This window comes from Jaculus jaculus, chromosome 6 (genome assembly GCF_020740685.1).
Source record: "Jaculus jaculus isolate mJacJac1 chromosome 6, mJacJac1.mat.Y.cur, whole genome shotgun sequence".
Classification (NCBI taxonomy): domain Eukaryota; kingdom Metazoa; phylum Chordata; class Mammalia; order Rodentia; family Dipodidae; genus Jaculus; species Jaculus jaculus.
Genome location: NC_059107.1, coordinates 3,706,492 through 3,725,765, shown reverse-complemented (window position 1 = coordinate 3,725,765; position 19,274 = coordinate 3,706,492). Strand labels below are relative to the sequence as shown.

The window sequence follows — 19,274 nt, the reverse complement described above, 5'->3', positions numbered from 1 at the left end:
TTAATTAAATCCTTTTTTTTAAGCATTAACTTTTTTAATACTTACCTGGAGTTTAGTGCTGAATTTTGTCATGTAATATTAGAAAAAGAACTGTTTTGTGGGGTTTTTTTTTATTGGTTTGGTTGATAAGACCTTTTTCTGTGGCACTGAGATCAAACCGAGGGCTTTACTTCTGGTAGTTACGTGCTCTACCGCTGAGCTGCGCCCCTACCCCTTTATGGGATCTGTGTAGGCGTTTGTCGCCTTAGAGCGACATCAAAGTCCTCATTACTGTGATGAGGGCCCCTTCTCCCTGGACTGCAGCTTCCCCCAGGGAAAGCAGCCCTGGGGTCCAGCAGACCAGCTCCCTGGGGGCTAAGGCCTACATCCTTGGGAGCCAAGACTAAAAGTTCATTCATTAAAACTACATGTACTGTTAGTGATATCACATTCTTAAATGTGTGCTTAGGAAGTTTATATATACTTCTATTTAAATAACAGTGGCATGTCAGAGTAATTCTGGCTAGACAACATGTGACTTAAGTATTTATACTTTGAAACTAACCCAGCTATGTATATCGGATCTTCCTGAAGGTATTACTGGATCATAGAACTTTTTTTCTGATAAGTCATCAGGTTGAAAAAATTACCTGAATGGTTTTGAACTACTAATGTAACCCTTCAATATTCATTCATCAAGAGACATTCATTTTTATATTTCTGTATATAAAATTTTTACATTTTACTGCCTCTTAATATATTTTGGAACCGTTTTAACCATTAACACAACACATATAGCTCTACAGATCTAGGTTCATATGTTTATACCATTTAGATCCATGCCTTCAACTCATATTATTTTGGTTTTAACATATTGGCTGGCCACTTTTCTTTAAATATTTGTGATTCTAAGGTGGAAGTTACACATTTTTTAAACACATGCACTTCCTGTAAACTTGAACTTACATTGTCTCCCTCAAATTTCTAAGAAATGATACTGCTGTTGAAAAATCTTTCTAGGAATTCATTGGGAACAGGAGTTAAATTACTTGTAAAAATTATTTTTAACAGGGTAATTCAAAAGGTTCATTGTGGGTGACTGCCAAACAAGCTGATAGAATGAGGCCCCGTCCTGACTTTGGAATGCAATGAATCACACCACACCACAGCATGAGTCTGGATTTGTGCTTTTAGTTACTCTCTGTGTGCCTTAGATTTTGCTTTAGACCTGTAGTTCTGTAGAAATGAATGGTGATGTCTTTGAAACTCTCAAAAAAAAATTTTTTTATTTTGAGTTAAATAAAGCCTATGAATGATTTTCTCTCTCCTGGTTCCTAAAAGAATATATTCAGATATGTGGCTCCTTCAGATTATTTTTTGGTGCCTAGTCCTCTTTTGCAAGAGGGGTTGGACCTTGGGCAGAGACAAAACAGTGCATACCTTAACTGTTCTGGCTTCGTCTTCTCAGTCCTTAGGGAAGGAAGTTGAGAACAACCAGACTTTCAGGAGAGCCTCGGGCCAGTTCTGGGAAACATTTCAGTGGGTGTATGAAGGAGCATGTTTCTAAGAATTTGTATTACCAGAAATAAATTGCTTCATAACCATTTTAATAAGCTAGCTTTATGTTCTCTTTTTGATTTTTCATTTGAAATTCATGATTTTGAAGCTCACCAGTGAACTTTCTTTGAACATCTATTACATGTATGTGAAATACACTATTAGATGTTATAATATAAACACATTAATTGAAAGCTGACTTGGTATTCTACTTATTTTTGATACTTGGTATGTTTAACCTGAGGTGGGGAATTTGAGGATCTTGGGTTTGGTGTAGTAAAGAGCTATGTTGGGGGCTCATTTAGGATCTAATGACACATCAGGGCAGCTCATCAGTTGTAAAGTACCTGGTTTATGATGATAACAATTAAAAATGGTTGGTATAGTTTTTTTCCTTGAGAAGTATTCTATGACAGGAAGTAGTTTCTAGTGATTTTATGAAATAAAAGCTGCATGACATAAACTGTGCCTGCTGTTTTGATCTGTGTACTCAATGTCTACATGCCTTTTTTTGCTTTTTGCTTTTTGAGGTGGAGTCTGTAGTAGCTCCAGGCAGGCTTTGAACTCGCAGATGCTCCCACCTCTGCCTTATGTGCTAGGGTTAAAGGCCTCGGCCGCCACACTCGGCCTACGTGACTAACTATTTTTGACAATTTAGGGGAAGTAATTGAGAAGCCATATGATTTTGTACTTAACTATCAGGAAGAAATAACCAAAGGGTCATTTACTTTTTTGTGCTATTTGGATACACACAAATCTTCACTTTTTAAAATTTGGCTTTCCTATTTTTCTTTCCATATTTTTATGCTCATCTATTTTGTTTCTCTTTCACTTACATTTTTTGTTCTTAGATACCACTGCAGCAGTTTGAATTTTTTAATGAATTAAAGCTTTTTCTAGGAACATAAAAGTGAGAGATATTATTGGTTTCATTTCCTTAAAATGTTGATGTGTGGTTTTGTATGATTGAGGCCAGGCAGTTCCATATTGAAGATAATTCATATGTCTGAAATGCTGACTTGTAGTGACTTCTTCAATTAAATTACTCAACTAGGTAAAAAGAAAGTTTCCCCAGATAAGATGGTGGAAATGCAAGCTAAAATTGATGAGGAGAGAAAAGCACTGGAGACAAAGCTCGACATGGAAGAAGAAGAAAGAAACAAGGCCAGAGCTGAGCTGGAGAAGCGGGAGAAAGACCTGCTGAAGGCCCAGTGAGTCCTGGGGTCGGGCACATGGGTTCAGTTCCCAGGACCCACGTAAAGCCAGGTGCGCAAGGTGGTGCCTGCATCAGGAGGTCATTTGCAGTGGCGGGAGATTCTGGGATACCCATTCTCTTCTATCTGTCTCTCTCTCTTTCTAAATAAAATATTTTTTAAAAATTTAGAAATATTTTTGTCTTCAGTGAAGCTGTATTTGGGAAGAAGGACGTGTGTGGTATACATTTCTAAAACCTAGCTCTTCTTTGATTATTTAATTTCTCTGTGGGAGAAATATATATCTTTGCAAATTTGAGTTATACTTTAAATTGTGAGTTAATATTGCACAGTGTATGTAGTTGGTAAGATATATAATCATTTAGAATATTCTCATTGTAATTAATAGACAAGAGCATCAGTCTTTGCTGGAAAAATTATCTGCTCTGGAGAAGAAGGTAATTGTTGGTGGTGTTGATTTGTTGGCCAAAGCTGAGGAACAAGAGAAACTTCTGGAAGAATCCAATATGGAGCTGGAAGAAAGGAGAAAAAGAGCTGAGCAGCTTCGCAGAGAGCTTGAGGAGAAAGAGGTGATATGACTTTCTATGAAGCCTAACCCTTTGCCTAGTATATTTAACTTTTCCAGTAGAAACCTAAATGTTGAAAATCTTTATGAAAAATAAAAACATATTTATGGATTATCTTAAAGACAATAATTGCTAAACATCTATGTCATTTGTTTTGTTAAATTGTGGATTAAAGAAAATTTACCAATTTTTATCATAGCAAGAGCGCTTGGATATCGAGGAAAAATATACCAGTTTGCAAGAGGAAGCACAGGGAAAGACTAAGAAGTTAAAGAAAGTTTGGACTATGTTGATGGCTGCCAAGTCGGAGGTTGGTTTCTTAGAAATTACCTGCTCCCATAGTTCTAAATTGTTACAGAAGATGTGTGCTTACAATTTTTGGTGTGTGTGTGTTCATGTGTGCATGTGTACTAGTTTGCACATGAATATGGAAGCCAGAGGCCAGCTTAGGGTACTGTTTCTTTCAGGCGCCATCCACCTTTTTGAGACAAGAGGTCTCCGTGGCCTGGAGCTTGCTGGAAGCCCTGGGGCTGCCTACAGACTACACATACGCACTGCTGCCACACACAGCCTTTTAATATTTTTTATTATTTTTATTTATTTATTTATTGGAGAGCGACAGAGAGAGAAAGCGGCAAAGAGAGAGAGAGAATGGGCGCGCCAGGACTTCCAGCTACTGAAAACGAACTCCAGACGCATGCACCCCCTTGTGCATCTGGCTTACGTGGGTCCTGGGGAATCGAGCCTCAAACTGGGGTCCTTAGGCTTCACAGGAAAGCACTTAACTGCTAAGCCATCTCTCCAGCCCCACGCTCAGCTTTTTAAAAACTCCTAAGTTAAATTTAATTTTTTTATGAGAAAGAGCAAGAGAGAGAGAGAATTGGCATGCTAGGGCCTCCAGTCACTGCACTGAAACTCCAGAGCACATGCGACCTTGCACGTGCATCTTGCTTATGTGGAATCTGGGGAGTTGAACATGGGTCCTTAGGCTTTGCAGGCAAGTGCCTTAACCACTAAGCCATCTCTCCAGCTCTACTCTCAGCTTTTTTACATGGGCACTACTGGGGATTGAACTCAGGTCCTCATGCTTGCAAAAGGCATGTGCTTACAACTTTAAAAATTGAAAACATGGGCTAGAGAGATGGCTTAGTGGTTAAAGCATCTGCCTGTGAAGTCAAAGGACCCAGGTTCAGTTCCGCACTACCTACGTGAGCCAGATGCACAGGTGGCACATATGTCTGGAGTTCATTTACAGTGGCTGAAGGCCCTGGCATACCTATTCTGTCTCTCATCTCTTCTCTTGCAATTAAATCAAATAGATAAATATATAAAATTTTAATGAAACATTACTCCTTTCTGTACAGTTTTTAATTTTAGCTATTAAGCTAAATCCCTTCTTCCCCTCCCCCCACCAAACTTTAGCTGAAAATCTGAAATAGACAGTGATGGTGTTGCTATGTCTGTTACTTTTGAACTGGCATCCTATGTCATCTGAACTGTCCTGCATATAAAATCTGGTCTGCTTATCAAGTTTTCGTGGATTTTCCGTTAGATGGCTGACCTCCAACAAGAGCATCAGAGGGAAATCGAGGGCCTGCTGGAGAACATCCGGCAGCTGAGCCGAGAGCTGCGGCTGCAGATGCTCATCATCGACAACTTCATTCCTCAGGACTACCAGGTGAGAGGGCCGTGCATCGCCACCCAGCATGACGCTCTTTCTGGCTGGTCTGTTTTGTTTTTGGTTTTGGTATTTCGAGGTAGGGTCCCACTCTAGCCCAGGCTGACTATGTAGTTTCAGGGTGGACTTGAACTCACAACAATCCTTCTACCTCTGCCTCCTAAGTGCTCAAATTAAAGGTGTATGTCACCACACCTGGCTTTTGTAGTATATTTTTTAAAACTTTATCATAGTAATTTTTTAAGAAATGTGTTTTGAATATCAATATAACATTAAGAAACTATTTTAAAATTTATTTCTTTGGATCTCAGGTGCACAGAATTAATTGTGGGTTCCTGGTATACTCCACTGGTCCTTTGATGTGCTGTTTTGTGTGTAGTTGTTTTGTAGTTGACTCCTCACTCAGCCGGGACCTGGACATTAAACTACTTCCAGCCAAGTAGCTTTCCACCTCCTTCCATGCCTTGTCTCTTCCAGCCCACCCCAGCCCTCGCTCTGACCTCAGGTTCCTGTATAATTTCATGACATCCACACGTGTTCCTGTGAAGTATATGTTTTTAAAATGCATGTTTCAGCATATAATGTTTTGAGCATTAACTTTGTTAATTTAACACTAAGAGTTTAGTTCTGGGCTGGAGAGATGGCTTAGTGGTTAAGGGATTTGGCTGTGAAGCCTAAGAACACAGGTTCCATTCCCCAGGACCTACATAAGCCTGATGCTCAAGGTGGTGCGTGTGTGGAGTTCGTTTGCAGTGGCTGGAGCCCCTGGCACATCCATATTCTCTCTCTGTGTAATAAATAAATAAAAATTAAATAAAAAAGAGCTTAGTTCTCAACTGGATGTGGTGGTGCACACTTTTAATCCCAGCACTCAGGAGTGAAGAGTGAGGATGAGCTAGACACAATGACACATGTATGAAACTGTCATACATATTATTTATACCAACTCAACATGAGTTCGAAGAGTGTTTCCCATTACTGAAAACCAACCTTGGCTCTTTTAAAAGGAGATGATTGAGCACTACGTGCACTGGAATGAAGACATAGGCGAATGGCAGCTGGTGAGTACGCCCGCGCCCGCCACGAGTGCTGGGGGGCTGGGCAAGGTCTTGGGGTCTACGCAGTGGGGCTGGGGAGGATCCAGCAGGCCAGACACAGAGCCCTGTGTGGAAGCGGCCTGTGTCTGGAGCTGCATGGGGCTGGAGACCTGAGCTCCTGTGTGCCCGAGGGTTCGGATTGTGCTTCTCCGCGAGCCACAGGAGGCCTCGGGGCCGTGTGCCCAGTTCACCGAGCTAATGTAGACATTTTCTTCCCTTTTCCCTTCTGGAGAAATGTGTTGCCTATACAGGAAATAACATGAGGAAGCAAACTCCAGTACCTGATAAAAAGGAGAAAGACGTAAGCGCACTTCTTTACAATGCTCTGTGGTCCTCGACAGCAGTGAGGGTCAGTGTGTCACCTCCTGGGCCTGGAGGCTGTGTCTGGGCTCTGCTGAGCAGTGGGCTGTCCCTTGGGAATAGAGGCTCTGCTGAGGCGGGAGTGAGGACAGCGCTGCTCCCTGTGGCTCAGCACGGCCTGCCAGAGCAGTCGGGGGGATGAGGAGACGCCGCTGCCCTTTGCGAGCCAGTTTAGTCCTAGGTCAGTAAGGAGAGGGACCAGACCCGCTTTGTGGAGAGCAAGGCGGCTTTTGTTTATGTTTGAGGAAACTTGGGGCGTGTCAAGGCTAATAGTTCCCCAGCTTTGAATACATGTTAGAGACCAGGAGTAGAAAAGTCTGTGGATTGACTTCGTTTTGCCTTCTGTGCTCTTGTTCGATGTTTACTCAACCCTGTAAACATTTCCCCAAATCGGGTGTAACTTTCCTTGCGTTTGTCTCTTTCCCCAGCCCTTTGAAGTAGACCTTTCTCACGTGTACCTCGCCTACACTGAGGAGAGTCTGCGTCAGTCTTTGATGAAATTAGAAAGGCCGCGGACTTCAAAGGGGAAGGCGAGGCCGAAGACGGGGAGAAGGTGAGAGTGGTCCTCGGGTCCTGAGTGATGGTGGCGTTGAGGTGCTCGCTCCAGACATACTTAAAGGAAGTTAGAATTTAGTTAGTTAATAATGACAGATGTTTTTATTGGTATATTAAAAAAAAAAAAGTCTTGCTCCTTATGTTTACAATTTGAGTAAGTAAAATATGGCTAAACAATTGCAGTCTTCTGGGGGCTGGGAGATGGCGCAGCCGTCATTTAAGGGGAGTTGTTGCAAAGCTGCCAGCCTGAGCTCAGTTCCCCAGCCGCCCACATAAAGTCAGATGCAAAAGGTGGCACAAGTGTCTGGCTTTCAGTTGCAGCAGTAGGAGACCCTCACACACACACACACACGTGTTTTTTTTTTTTTTTTTTTTTGAGAGAGAGAGAGTGTGTGTGCGTGTGCGAATGGGCACTACAGGGACCTCTAGCAGTGGTAAACTCCAGATACATGTACTGCCTCGTCCCTCTGGCTTATGTGGGTACTGGAGGATCTAACCTGGGTCCTTAGGCTTTGCAGCCAAGCGCCTTAACCACTAAGCCATCTCTCCAGCCCACACACAGTTTTTTAAAAAAGAATTGCAGACTTCCGTATTTCTTTAGCCCTCTTGAGTTAATAGAATTTACTTTGAATTTACTTTTGTTCTTTCCTGGTGTACAGTGAAATGTCTGTGTTGTTTTCTTAATTCTTCTACTAATTCTTCTAATGAGATGCTAATTTGCCTCATTAGACTCTCAAAACATAATGTCCAGCTGGTTAGTTTTTCTGTCATAAACATTGCCCCAAGGACCTTGGTTTCCTAGGTCACAAGGTAAGGAAAATTGATCTGACCATCTCATCCCCCCAACTTTTAAAAATATTACTTATTTGCAAGCAAATGTGGGGGAGAGGTAGAGAGAGAAAGAAAATAGACACTTCAGGGCCTCCCACCCCTGCAAACAAAGAAAAAAATGGGTGTTAATTGGTCAGTTATATGAGCAAACAAGGCAAATGTGGGAGTGTTTGCAGACCCAGTGGCCACCCCGTATTTTCTGCTGCATGTGTAAAGTGTTGGCACTGCAGCCCTCTGAGGAAAGCACGCACATTCCGTTTCTCTCTTCTCCAAACAGAAAGCGTTCTGCGAAGCCTGAAGCTGTAATTGATTCATTACTCCAGTAAATGTTGTAGACTTAGTGACAATAAAAGCTCGTGATGTTCTCACACCTGGACAAAAATGTTTAATTAAAACCTGGAAGACGCCTGCGTACTGTCACGTAATGGAAGCTGTAAATCGTGGCGTGAGACTGGAAATACAGTTTGCCTGCTAACTTTGAAGTGTGTAGCAAGTTCATACAACATTGACAGTGTTAAGGTTGTGATCACGCGGTGTTCTTCCTTCAGCTGCACTGAGGGGACATCCGTGTGTGGGGAGCTGCCGTTCTGACGCCCGTGTCTAACAGTTATTTGCCCAACTACTGTAAACTTAGATAATCAAGATTTCAGTATCAGAGGAAAGCATGCCCTGTTTCTCACACGGCCACCAGCCACTTGAATTGCCTTGTCTGGGTGGGTGAGAAGCGAGTGGCTCTGCCAGCATTGACCAGCCAGCCCCAGAGAGCGGGCATAGTCTCCTTTCACACTGGTAGTCACGGTGTGCTAGGTGTGATGCGGCTGGTCTCCTGTAGAAAGTCTGATAATTAGCATTCTTTGCAAGTACACAGTTCAGATGCAACAGTGGAAAGTGTGCTCCTCGGGAGCCCTGTGGCCCTGTGCCAGGCCTGATGTCACGTTCTGCCCTTGCCGTGTTCTCTGGCTTCCTCGTGTTCCCTTGAAGCCGGTCGTGGCCTGTACATTCCCAAACATGTATTTTTTAAAATTTATTTTATTTATTTATTTATTTGAGAGAGAAAGAGATAGAGAGAGAAAGAGAATGGGTGCGCCAGGGCCTTCAACCACTCCAGACGCATGAGCCACCTTGTGCATCTGGCTTACGTGGGTACTGGGCAGTCAAACCTGGGTCGTTTGGCTTTGCAGGCAAATGCCTTAACTGCTAAGCCATCTCTCCAGCCCCCAAACATGTACTTTTAAAGAATGTCTTTGTAGCTAAGCTAGAAAAATATTTTAAAATTCTTTTTCTTTGAAACTTTGCTTTTTTATTAGCACTCTTCTCTGACTTTCCTCTATTGATTAATCCAGCTAGGCCATATTTCTCTCTAAATAAAATTAAATCCACTGGGTCTGGAGATGGTTCAGTGGTTAAAGGCCCGGCCATGCAAGCATGAGTACCTGAGTCCAGATCCCCAGATCTGTGGTGGGCTTCTGTAAGCCTAGCATGCCTAGGGCAAGGTGGGAGGCAGAGGCAGGAGAATATCCCTGATGCTCACAGGCCAGCTGGCAATAAACAACTAACAAGGAAGACTAACCTCAGTGAGGTGAGAGGTGGTGACCAGAGCTTGTCCTCTGACCTCCATGCATGGGCCATGCGTGTGCATTGTCCCCATTCACACATAGGAACATATGTTTTGTAAGTTTAAAATTATGTGATTAGTTCCTAAGACATGATTACAAAGGAATTGAGACTTCACAAGTTAGGATTATGAAAATAGGATTTTAAGGGGTAAGTAGGTGTTAGATTATAATCGAGCTCTGTATAGACTGGAGTCCTGGTGAGGGTGCCCACACTTGACAGTGCTTTCCAGAAGTGCAGTGCTGAGGGCCCTGCGTGTGGTGAGTGAGTGCCGCATGGGCAGCATGGCATCTCCTTGGCAGTGTGTAAGGCCAAAGTGGTGGCTTCGTGTGCAGAGCAGTGCTGAGGTGCTGTGAGGAGTGAGCTAAGCTGTCTCGTAAAGGCTACGTGAGCAGGCCGTCTGGACACTTGTGTTCTTGATGATCCATGTTTAACTGTGTTAGTAATTACTCTACAAAAGCCTAATTTCACCAGTGGGAAGAAAATCCATGCATACCTTTTTTTTTTTGGTTTTGTCAGGTAGGGTCCCACTCTAGCTGAGGCTGACATGGAATTCACTGTAGGCTCAGGGTGGCCTAGAGTTCATAGTGATCCTTCTACCTCTGCCTCCCAAGTGCTGGGATTAAAGGCGTGCGCCACCACGCCTAGCTCATACATACTCTTTTTAAAGTCTTTTTTTTTTTTTTTCTTTTTGTAGTAGGAATTCATTGTAGTCCAGGCTGACCTTGAACTCATGCTGATCCTTCTATCTCAGCCACCTGAGGGCTAGGATTAAAGGCATGTGCCACTATGCCTAGAAGAAGTCTGCTTTTCTATTCTTTTAACAATTCAGCTAGCAGTCTGGGGAGATGGCTTAGTGATAAAAGGCACTTGCTTGCAAAGCCTACCGCCTGGGTTTGATTCCCAAGTGCCCCATGTAATGCCAGTGGAAAAAGTGGCACATGTACCTGGAGTTAATTTTGTTTGCAATGGCAAGAGGCCCTGGCATATTCATATCTTTCCTCATCCCCACCACTAATAAATAAATAATTAAACAATTCAGTCAGGAAGAAATACCTTATGAATGAATTAAGATTTAACATTATGGAAATTAGCTGGGTTTGGTGGCGCACGCCTTTAATCCCAGCACTTGGGAGGCAGAGGTAGTAGGATCACTGTGAGTTCGAGGCCACCCTGAGACAACATAGTGAATTCCAGGTCAACCTGGGCTACAGTGAGACCCTACCTCAAAAAAAAAAGTTATGGAAATTGAAGCCAATATATTAAGTATTTTTGTTCCACTGAATCACAGTAACAGGAATCCGTAATTTTTGCTTATTGTGGTGAGGTAGGGCCTCACTGTCTTCGCACAGCCCAGCCTGGAACTTGCGCTCTCCCTGCCTTAGCCTCCCAATGCTGGCATGGCAAGTGTCATCACACCTAATCACATTTTAAAACATGTATGTTAGACGCTCTGGCACACATGGAAATTACTCACGCTGTGAAGTACTAAAGTTAGATATTTTAGTCAGACCAGAGAGTTCATTTGAAGATAATAGGACACTGACCAGCACGGTGGGTGTGGCTCCTGGCATAGCAGTTCTATAGTTTCTTCCCATCCACTTTGTCTGTGACCACGGGCGCAGTCGGTCATGAAAGGATATAGACGAACAGACTTGCCCAGTGTTTGAAATGAATGTGCAGCTTTCACACGCCTGGCTCATCTGTATACAAACATGCACGTGCACATAGGTACTTGATGAGTATTCTTTAATTTAAAAGGCAATATTTATTTATTAAAGGGAAACTTGACAGAACATTATGGTTTGTCATATGTCCATTAATAAACTCTGTAATTGCATATAGTAATAGTTAAGAGTATTTAAAGATAGTATTTCCATTGTTGTATAGACTCTTACGAAATGTAAGGTTAGCCAAGCTGGGGGTGAGTGGGGTACGCACCGCGTGCTCGACCCACAATACGCATTTGACACTGTCTCATGTGCTTGCTGGAGAAAGGGTAAGTATTTACTACTTCACACAAGAACACTAAGGTTACTTTGGAGGGAGTTTTCACACTCCACATGCAACATTGTTTTTAAAATTATGATTATGGTTTAGGGTCTATTTTTTTAAGATTTATTTTTATTTATTTATTAGAGAGAGAGAGAGTAGAGGATGCGCACACCAGGGCCTCTAGCCACTGCAAACAAAGTCCAGACGCACACGCCACCATGTGCATGTGACCTAGGGGGGACCTGGAGAAGCAAACCTGGGTCCTTAGGCTTCAGAGGCATGTGCCCTAACCACTAAGACATCTCTCCAGCCCTGTTTCTGTTTTTTTTATTCAGTCTGCTTTTAGTATTTTCCCCTTGACGCTTAAGGAAAGTCCTCTTCCCTACAGGGCCATGAATTAAGGAATGGGTAGAGTTTACATTTACTTACACCAGTGTCTGCCCAGTCTCTTAATGTGTACATGTGTTATCCTCTCTATTTTTTTTTTCTTAAGATACTAGAAGAAAACATAGATCTTTTTAGTGCCTTTGAACTTACACTGTAGTCTGACTAAATTATTAAAAGCTTCAGTCACACTATTACAATACTGTATGTTGGCCACTATGACAAGTGTACAATGAGTTGGTTGTATTGACTGCAAGAGCCACACTTTCCTGGTGTTCTGTGTATAAGTTGTGTTTGTTCAGGTTGTATATATTACTGTTGTATGCACACGTACCATGTGGGTGAATAAGAAATAAAAACTCTGCCTGATGCTCGCAGATCTTCCTTCCTCAAGTGTTGGCTTGTTTATTTTGGGAGTTGTGGAGATCAAGTCTTGCTACCTAGCCTAGGCTGACCTTGGGCCTGGGGCAGCCCCCCTCCCCCTGCCCCCTGCCTCTGCCCCTGCCTCTCTAGTGCCGAGGTGGCAGACAGGCTGCCCTAGCCTGGCTCTTTGGAAGTATGTGCTGACTCGTGATTTTCGTGAGCTACTGAGGCTTGTGCTCCACATCCAGCTCTACACACCTTGGAGAGTCATGTGCACCCTTACCCCCAGAAGATGTTAATATTGGAGCTGTTTTAAGTAGAAATCATCATAAAACCAGTTTGGGAGAAATCTTTTTATATTCACTTCTCATATTTTTTACCAAAGTATTTTTATTTTTTGACAATTTTATACGTGTGTGTAATGCATTTGATCACATTCACCTCCCTTGCCTTTTCTTGTCCGCCTCCTGCTCCCACTGAACCTGCCAGCCCCCCTTCCCTTCCACCTGCACGTCTTCTGTGTGACTGACTGAGTTCAAAGTTGCGTGTATGAGCTGAGCGAGAGGCTGTTCACCAGAACGTGGGCAGCTCCGCAGTGCCCACAGTACCGCAGAGCCCTCCCCACAGTGGCTATTAATGAGCAGTAGGTCCTCAAGGAGGGGCCTGGTCCTCACGAGCCCCCCCCTCCCACTATGAACTGTTGGGGTGGGCCTCGTGCAGGTGACCCCAGCCGCCCTGCTTTCACGAGTGCAGAGCTGTGTTGTGTTGAGGATGCGCTTCTGCAGCGCGCCTCCACTCCCGCCCTCCACGTGCTTCCCGATCCCTGCAGGGAGGGATGTAGACGTCCCACTTACGCTTGGGCGGATGTTCAGCGGCCCCTCGTTCTGGGCGCTTTGATCAGTTACAACTCTAGTACCTGCCACCCAGCACAAAAAGAAAATCCCTTGACCAAAGCTGAGCACAGCCCAGATAGATTTATGGCCATAAATATTTTGAAGCTAGTTTGATGAGCACAACATGTGTATTTAGCCAAACGGTAGTAGCTTCCTCTGCAGGGCCTATGGCGTGCTCACATACAGGCTTTTGACCAGGTTTATGGTACAGGCATGACTTCCCTCCTATGAAGTGGGTCTTAAACCCAGTCACAAAGCAACTGGGGCTGGGGGTTGCACTGGAGAGAATCCTCAGGGGTCAATGCTGTCTGCAAAGTCTAATGACCCAGGTTCAATCCCCCAGTATCCATATAAAGCCAAATGCACAAGGTGGCACATGTGTCTGGAGTTTGTTTGCAGTGGTTAGAGGCCCTTGCATACCCATTCTCTCCCTTCTCCCTCACTCCCCCTGTCTCTCTTTCTCTGCTTCCAAATAAAAATTTTCAAAAAAATGAAAGCAGCCGGGCATGGTGGTGCACACCTTTAACTCTAGCACTCAGGAGGCAGAGGCAGAAGGATCACCATGAGTTCAAGGCCACTGTGAAACTACATAGTAAATTCCAGGTCAGCCTGGGCTTGAGCAAACCCTACCTAGAAAAACCAAAACAACAAAAGTAAAAAGAAATCACTTGGTTGCCCCCATTAACAGTCACGCCACGATTGCAACAGTGAGCACATCTTGCCTCCCGAGGTCGGCAGTGGCGCACTCGGGCTCCACAGCGGGTACAGTTGATGACCTCCCTCAACAGCCCACGGAGCATCGTCCGGCACTGGAGGGCAGCCAGCAGAGGGGAGGCTCCTAGCTCAGCTCCAACTTGAATTATTCATGTCCTACGGCTGGAGCATGTGGAGTCTTCAGCAATACGGCCTTACCATTTTGTTCTGGTGGGCAGCCATGAGCAGTGGCGGTGGCCTGGATTGTTTCCGGGCCTCAGAGGCCTTCCTTACAATTGCAGGGAGGTTTGCATTGCTGGCAGAAATCACCTGACCAAGAGCAGCTTGTGGGAAAAAAAAGGTTTGTTTTGGCTTACAGACTCAAGAGGAAGCTCCATGATGGCAGGGGAAAACGATGGCATGAGCAGAGGGTGGACATCACCTCTTGGCCAACATCAGGTAGACAACAGGAACAGGAGAGTGTGCCAAGCACTGTCAAGGAGAAACTGGCTGTAACACCCATAAGCCCGCCCTCAACAATACACTCCCTCCAGGAGGCATTAATTCCCAAATCTCCATCAGCTGGGGAGACTAGCATTCAGAACACCCAAGTTTATGGGGGACACCTGAATCAAACCACCACATCCCACCCCTGGCCCCATAAACTCATAACCACCCACGATGTAAAATACAACGCTTTCAGTACAACTTTAAAAGTTCCCATAGTTTTTATCTATCCTAGTGATGTTCAAACATCCCCACAATCCAAGGTCTTTTAACTGAGTCATAACACCAAAAAATCTCCCCCAAACCCATAATGACACTGAACAAGCACATTGCAAAAGATGGCATTGGGCATAGAGAAAAAATACTCAACCAATACAAGATTTAAACAGGGCAAGCATCAAACTGTAACACCCAAGTCCCAACAACTCTAGTCAGCGACAAATCTCCAAGTCCAAAAATTCTAACCAGCAACAAGTCTCTGGAGTTCCAATTCTGCCCTTCCAGCTAGGCTACTCACAGTCCTGGAAAACTTCATCCGGGGCCGGCAGCTTTCCTCAGCAGCCATCTCAGGGTCCTGGCATCTCCGCTGGGTCTTCACTGCCAACTGCGGTTCATCCTCACGGCTCCATTGGGTCTCCATGCAGGCATCCAGCAAACCTGCTTCACACTGCCCATGGACATTTCCAAAACACAAGACCGTGTTGTAAACTCAATGACCCTCTCTTTCTTGCATTTCTTATACTCCACAATACCAGATAGGGTGCCAATTTATTAATCCAGGGATAATAATTCTTTGAAGAACAGGAGCTCCTTCAGCATTCAGGCCCCTTCAAAAGACTGTACTCTTTCTGTTGTCCCAGTGCAGGTCAGCTGGCCCAATCACACTGGTTGTAATCACTCACAGTTGCAGCTGAACAGGCAGCAGTTTCAGCCCAAAGATTTTATTTCTGTGCCGTATCCTTCTACTCACACCAGTTTATTTCTACGCAATGCAACCCTGCACAAGTTCTTTGGACACAGGCATAACAGCAAGCCTCTCACACAAGCTACTTCTAGCCCAGCCCAGGCAAAGCTCTTTCTCACTCTCACAAGCCAAACCTCACAGTCCATAGTTCTTACTACAGTCAGGTCTTTCAACTCTGACCAGAATAGTCCATCAAGCTGTACTTACAGCACTGCAAGGCATCTCTTAGGCCAAGGTTTCAAATCCTTCCACATTCCTCTGGGTGATAAGCACCAAAAGGCCAAAGCCACACAGCCGGGTGTCTAGCAGCAACCCCACTCCTCTGGTACCAACTTTACTGTGTTAGTCAGGGTTCTCTACAGGAACAGAACAACTAGAATGAATTATATTAAAAAGGGAATTTGGGCTGGAGGGATGGCCTATCGGTTAAGGCGCTTGCCTGCAAAGCCAAAAGATCCAGGTTCAATTCCCCAGGACCCACATAAGCCAGATGAACAAGGTAGCACATGCATCTGGAGTTTGTAGTGGCTGGAGGCCCTGACATGCCCATTCTCATATTCTCTCTCTTTTCCTCTTTCTCTGTCATATAAATACAAAATATATCTTTTTAAAAAATGGAATTTATTGAATTAGTTTATGGTAGTCAACAGCAGTTGCAGGTTCAAGAATCAAGGAACCTGGTAGCTTCTCAGTCCATGTGGCCAGATGCCTCAGCAGTCCTGACCCAGCACTGAAGGCCTAGAGGCTTCCTGAGGAGCCACGGGTCTTCAATCCACTTGGGTCTTCAGTTGATATTGGTCTTCAGTCCACACTACAATGCAGGAAGCAGCTCTGGAAGCCAAGTGGAAGGAAGGAAGGGACCCTTTTCACCTAGAGCTTCCTGCTATAACGTCTTGCCCTGAGAGGGGCTGCCCACTGTGGGGAAAGGGCTTACCTTGGGCGAAGGACTTCCTCCTTCAGTTAACCCTTCCTGGAAACAACCTTGGAGACCCACCTGAAAGGGATTTTTGTGGATTACTAAATGTGGATCAAGTTGACAACACCTTACCCATCACACTGACCAAAAACACATGGGAAGATATCCCATTCTTGGCATTGTGTATTTCATTTAATAACCTGTGGCTTCTAGAAGTGGTATAAGTTACTAGGGAGATTTGTGTTCAGTTTTTTACTCTGTGTGTGTGTGTGTGTGTGTACCATATATATATATATATGGAGAGAGAGAGAAAGAGAGAGAGAGGGAGAGAGACCCAACAAACTGGCTTTTTTTTTTTTGTTTTTCGAGGTAGGGATCTCACTCTAACTCAGTCTGACGGCGATTCTCCTACCTCTGTCTCCTGAGTGCTGGGATTACAGACTAGCCTTTTTTTAAAAAAAGATAGTTTTGTTTATTTATTTATTTGACAGAGGGAGAGAGAGAGAGAGCACACAAAACGGTGCGGAAAGGCCTCCAGTCACTGCAAACGAACTCCAGACCCGTGCGCCCCCTTGTGCATCTGGCTAACATGGAACCTGGGGAATCAAACCTGGGTCCTTTAGCTTTGCAGGCAAATGCCTTAACCGCTAAGCCATCCCTTCAGGCCCAGACTAGCCTTTTTTATGCAAAAGGGAGAGAGAGAGAATTGGTGCGCCAGGGTCTCCAGCCACTACAGTCAAACTTCAGATGTGTGTGCCACCTTATGCACATGTATGACCTTATGTATTCCAGATGCATGCGCCCCCTTGTGCATCTGTCTTATGTGGGTCCTGGGGAATCAAACATGGGACCTTTGGCGGTGCAGGCAAGTGCCTTAACCATGAAGCCAGCTCTCCAGACCAATAAATAAATTTTAGAAAGCTATTTATAAGCTCCAAACAGTAACGTGGCTAGTATTTTTGTCATCATGTGTTCTATTGATGAATATTGATTACCAGGCAATGTGCTAGGAAGCCCAAAGAAATTCAAATTATGGACTGGAGAGATGGCTTAGCGGTTAAGTGCTTGCCTGTGAAGCCTAAGGACCCCGGTTCGAGGCTCGGTTCCCCAGGTCCCACGTTAGCCAGATGCACAAGGGGGTGCACGCGTCTGGAGTTTGTTTGCAGAGGCTGGAAGCCCTGGCGCACCCATTCTCTCTCTCTTCCTCTATCTGCCTTTCTCTCTGTGTCTGTTGCTCTCAAATAAATAAATAAAAATTAAAAAAAAAGAAATTCAAATTAAGAAAGAATTTCTTAAGAAATTGTGATTTGTAGGCTAGTTTCAAAGGTCGTTTTTTTTTTTTAAACATTATTTAAAAGTACTTAAGGGGCTGGAGAGATGACTTAGTGGTTAAGGCACTTGCCTGCAAAGCCAAAGAACCCACGTTTGATTCCCCAGAACCCACATAAGACAGATGCACAAGGTGGTGCATGCATCTGGAGTTGTTTTTCTTTGCAGTGGCTACAAGCCTCGGTGCACTCATTCCTTCTCTCTCTCTCTCTCAGTCTCTCTCCCTTTCAAATAAATAAATAAATAACATTTTAAAGGATTTAAAATGTTATTTATTTGCATATGCACACATGTGTGTGGGTGTGATGAGACCTCTTGCCACTCAAACTGAAACACCAGATGCTTGAGCCACCTTTGGGTCTGCCTTTATATCGGTGGCTAGGGAATTGAACCCAAGCCAGCAGGCTTTGCAACCAAGCATCTTTAGCCACTGAGGCATGTTCCCAGTCCCTCAAAGGGTTTTTTAAATTAATTTTTAAGTTAACATACAAAGCAATTGAGTAATCATACTTTCCATGGCTCAGGGTCCATTGCAGAAGAGGTGGTGGAAAGAATGTAAGAGCCACAGGAAGGGTAGGACTCCTTACAACGTGCTCCCCCAGACACAGAATGGCCTGGATATCCATGACCTCACGGTGCCTGACACTCCCTACACAAGATCTTCATAACAGGAGCAAAAGATCATGACATCAAAATAAAAGAGAGACTGATTGAGGCGGGGAGAGGATATGATGGAGAGTGGAGTTTCAAAGGGGAAAGAGGGGGGGAGGGAGGGAATTACCATGGGATATTATTTACAATCATGGAAGTTGTCAATTAAAAAACATTAAAAGCCGGGTGTGGTGGCGCAAGCCTTTAATCTCAGCACTTGGGAGGCAGAGGTAGGAGGATTGCCGTGAGTTCGAGGCCACCCTGAGACTAAATAGTGAATTCCAGGTCAGCCTGGACTAGAGTTAGACCCTACCTCAAAAAATAAAAATAAAAAACAAAAACAACAACAACAACAAAAACCATTAAAAACAGGAAGTGCTTGAGCTGACGATGGCATTTGCACGCCACTTTGTTCTCATTCACCCTCCTCCGTGCCCTCTTCCCCCACCCTTTTGTCTACCAACCAGACAGTCTTTTCTTCTGCTTCGATACATAGAATCGTTTGTCTAGTTTTTGTTTGTTTGTTTTTGGTAAAGACCCTTGTATTGATGGCAAATGAAAGTTAATTCTCTCTCTCTTTTGGGTTTTTGAGGCAAGGTGTCACACTAGCCCAAGCCGACCTGAACTTTGTAGCTACACGCTGGCTTTGAACTCATGGCAACAAACTCAAAAACTAGACAGTTCTATGTATCACAGCAGAAGAACCGAGTGCTGGGAGTGAAGGGCTGCACCACCATGCCTGGCCTTTTTTTCCTTTTTCTTTTTTTAAGAGTGTTTTTTGGTTATAAAGTCTAGGGAATTTTCTCTTCACAACTGCCAGCTTATGTAAAACTCTTATATGGGACTGGAGCGATGGCTCAGTGGCTCAAGGCACTTGCTAGCAAAGCCTGAAGGCCCTGGCTTGATTACCCCGGGGCCAACATAAAGCCAGGTGTGCAAAGTGGCACGGGCATCTGGAGTTTGTTTGTGGTGGCTGGAGGCCCAGGCGCGCCCATCCCCCACTCCTCTCTCCTTGCAAATGCAAGGCAGCTCCTATGTGAACAAAACTGAAGGCCTGTTGATAGAGGAGCTTGAGGTGTCTTCCAGAGTGACAGGAGCTCGTGTGCCAGGTGGGCAGAGCCCTGCAAA

The 19,274-nt window shown here is 44.4% G+C and overlaps 1 protein-coding gene across 3 annotated transcripts in view; it reads left to right on the top strand.

Annotated features, from left to right (window-relative positions):
- Positions 1-8,319, top strand: part of Kif3a (kinesin family member 3A) — a 33,481-nt gene extending 25,162 nt beyond the window's left edge. For all 3 annotated transcript variants that reach the window (XM_045152794.1, XM_045152793.1, XM_045152792.1), the window contains 8 exons: positions 2,591-2,747; positions 3,139-3,319; positions 3,516-3,626; positions 4,869-4,994; positions 6,002-6,055; positions 6,324-6,392; positions 6,880-7,004; positions 8,115-8,319. In XM_045152794.1, the coding sequence (XP_045008729.1) occupies positions 2,591-2,747; positions 3,139-3,319; positions 3,516-3,626; positions 4,869-4,994; positions 6,002-6,055; positions 6,324-6,392; positions 6,880-7,004; positions 8,115-8,163 (872 nt within the window). In that variant the 3' untranslated portion in view covers positions 8,164-8,319. The remainder of the gene's footprint in view (positions 1-2,590; positions 2,748-3,138; positions 3,320-3,515; positions 3,627-4,868; positions 4,995-6,001; positions 6,056-6,323; positions 6,393-6,879; positions 7,005-8,114) is intronic.
- Positions 8,320-19,274: the final 10,955 nt, after the last annotated feature.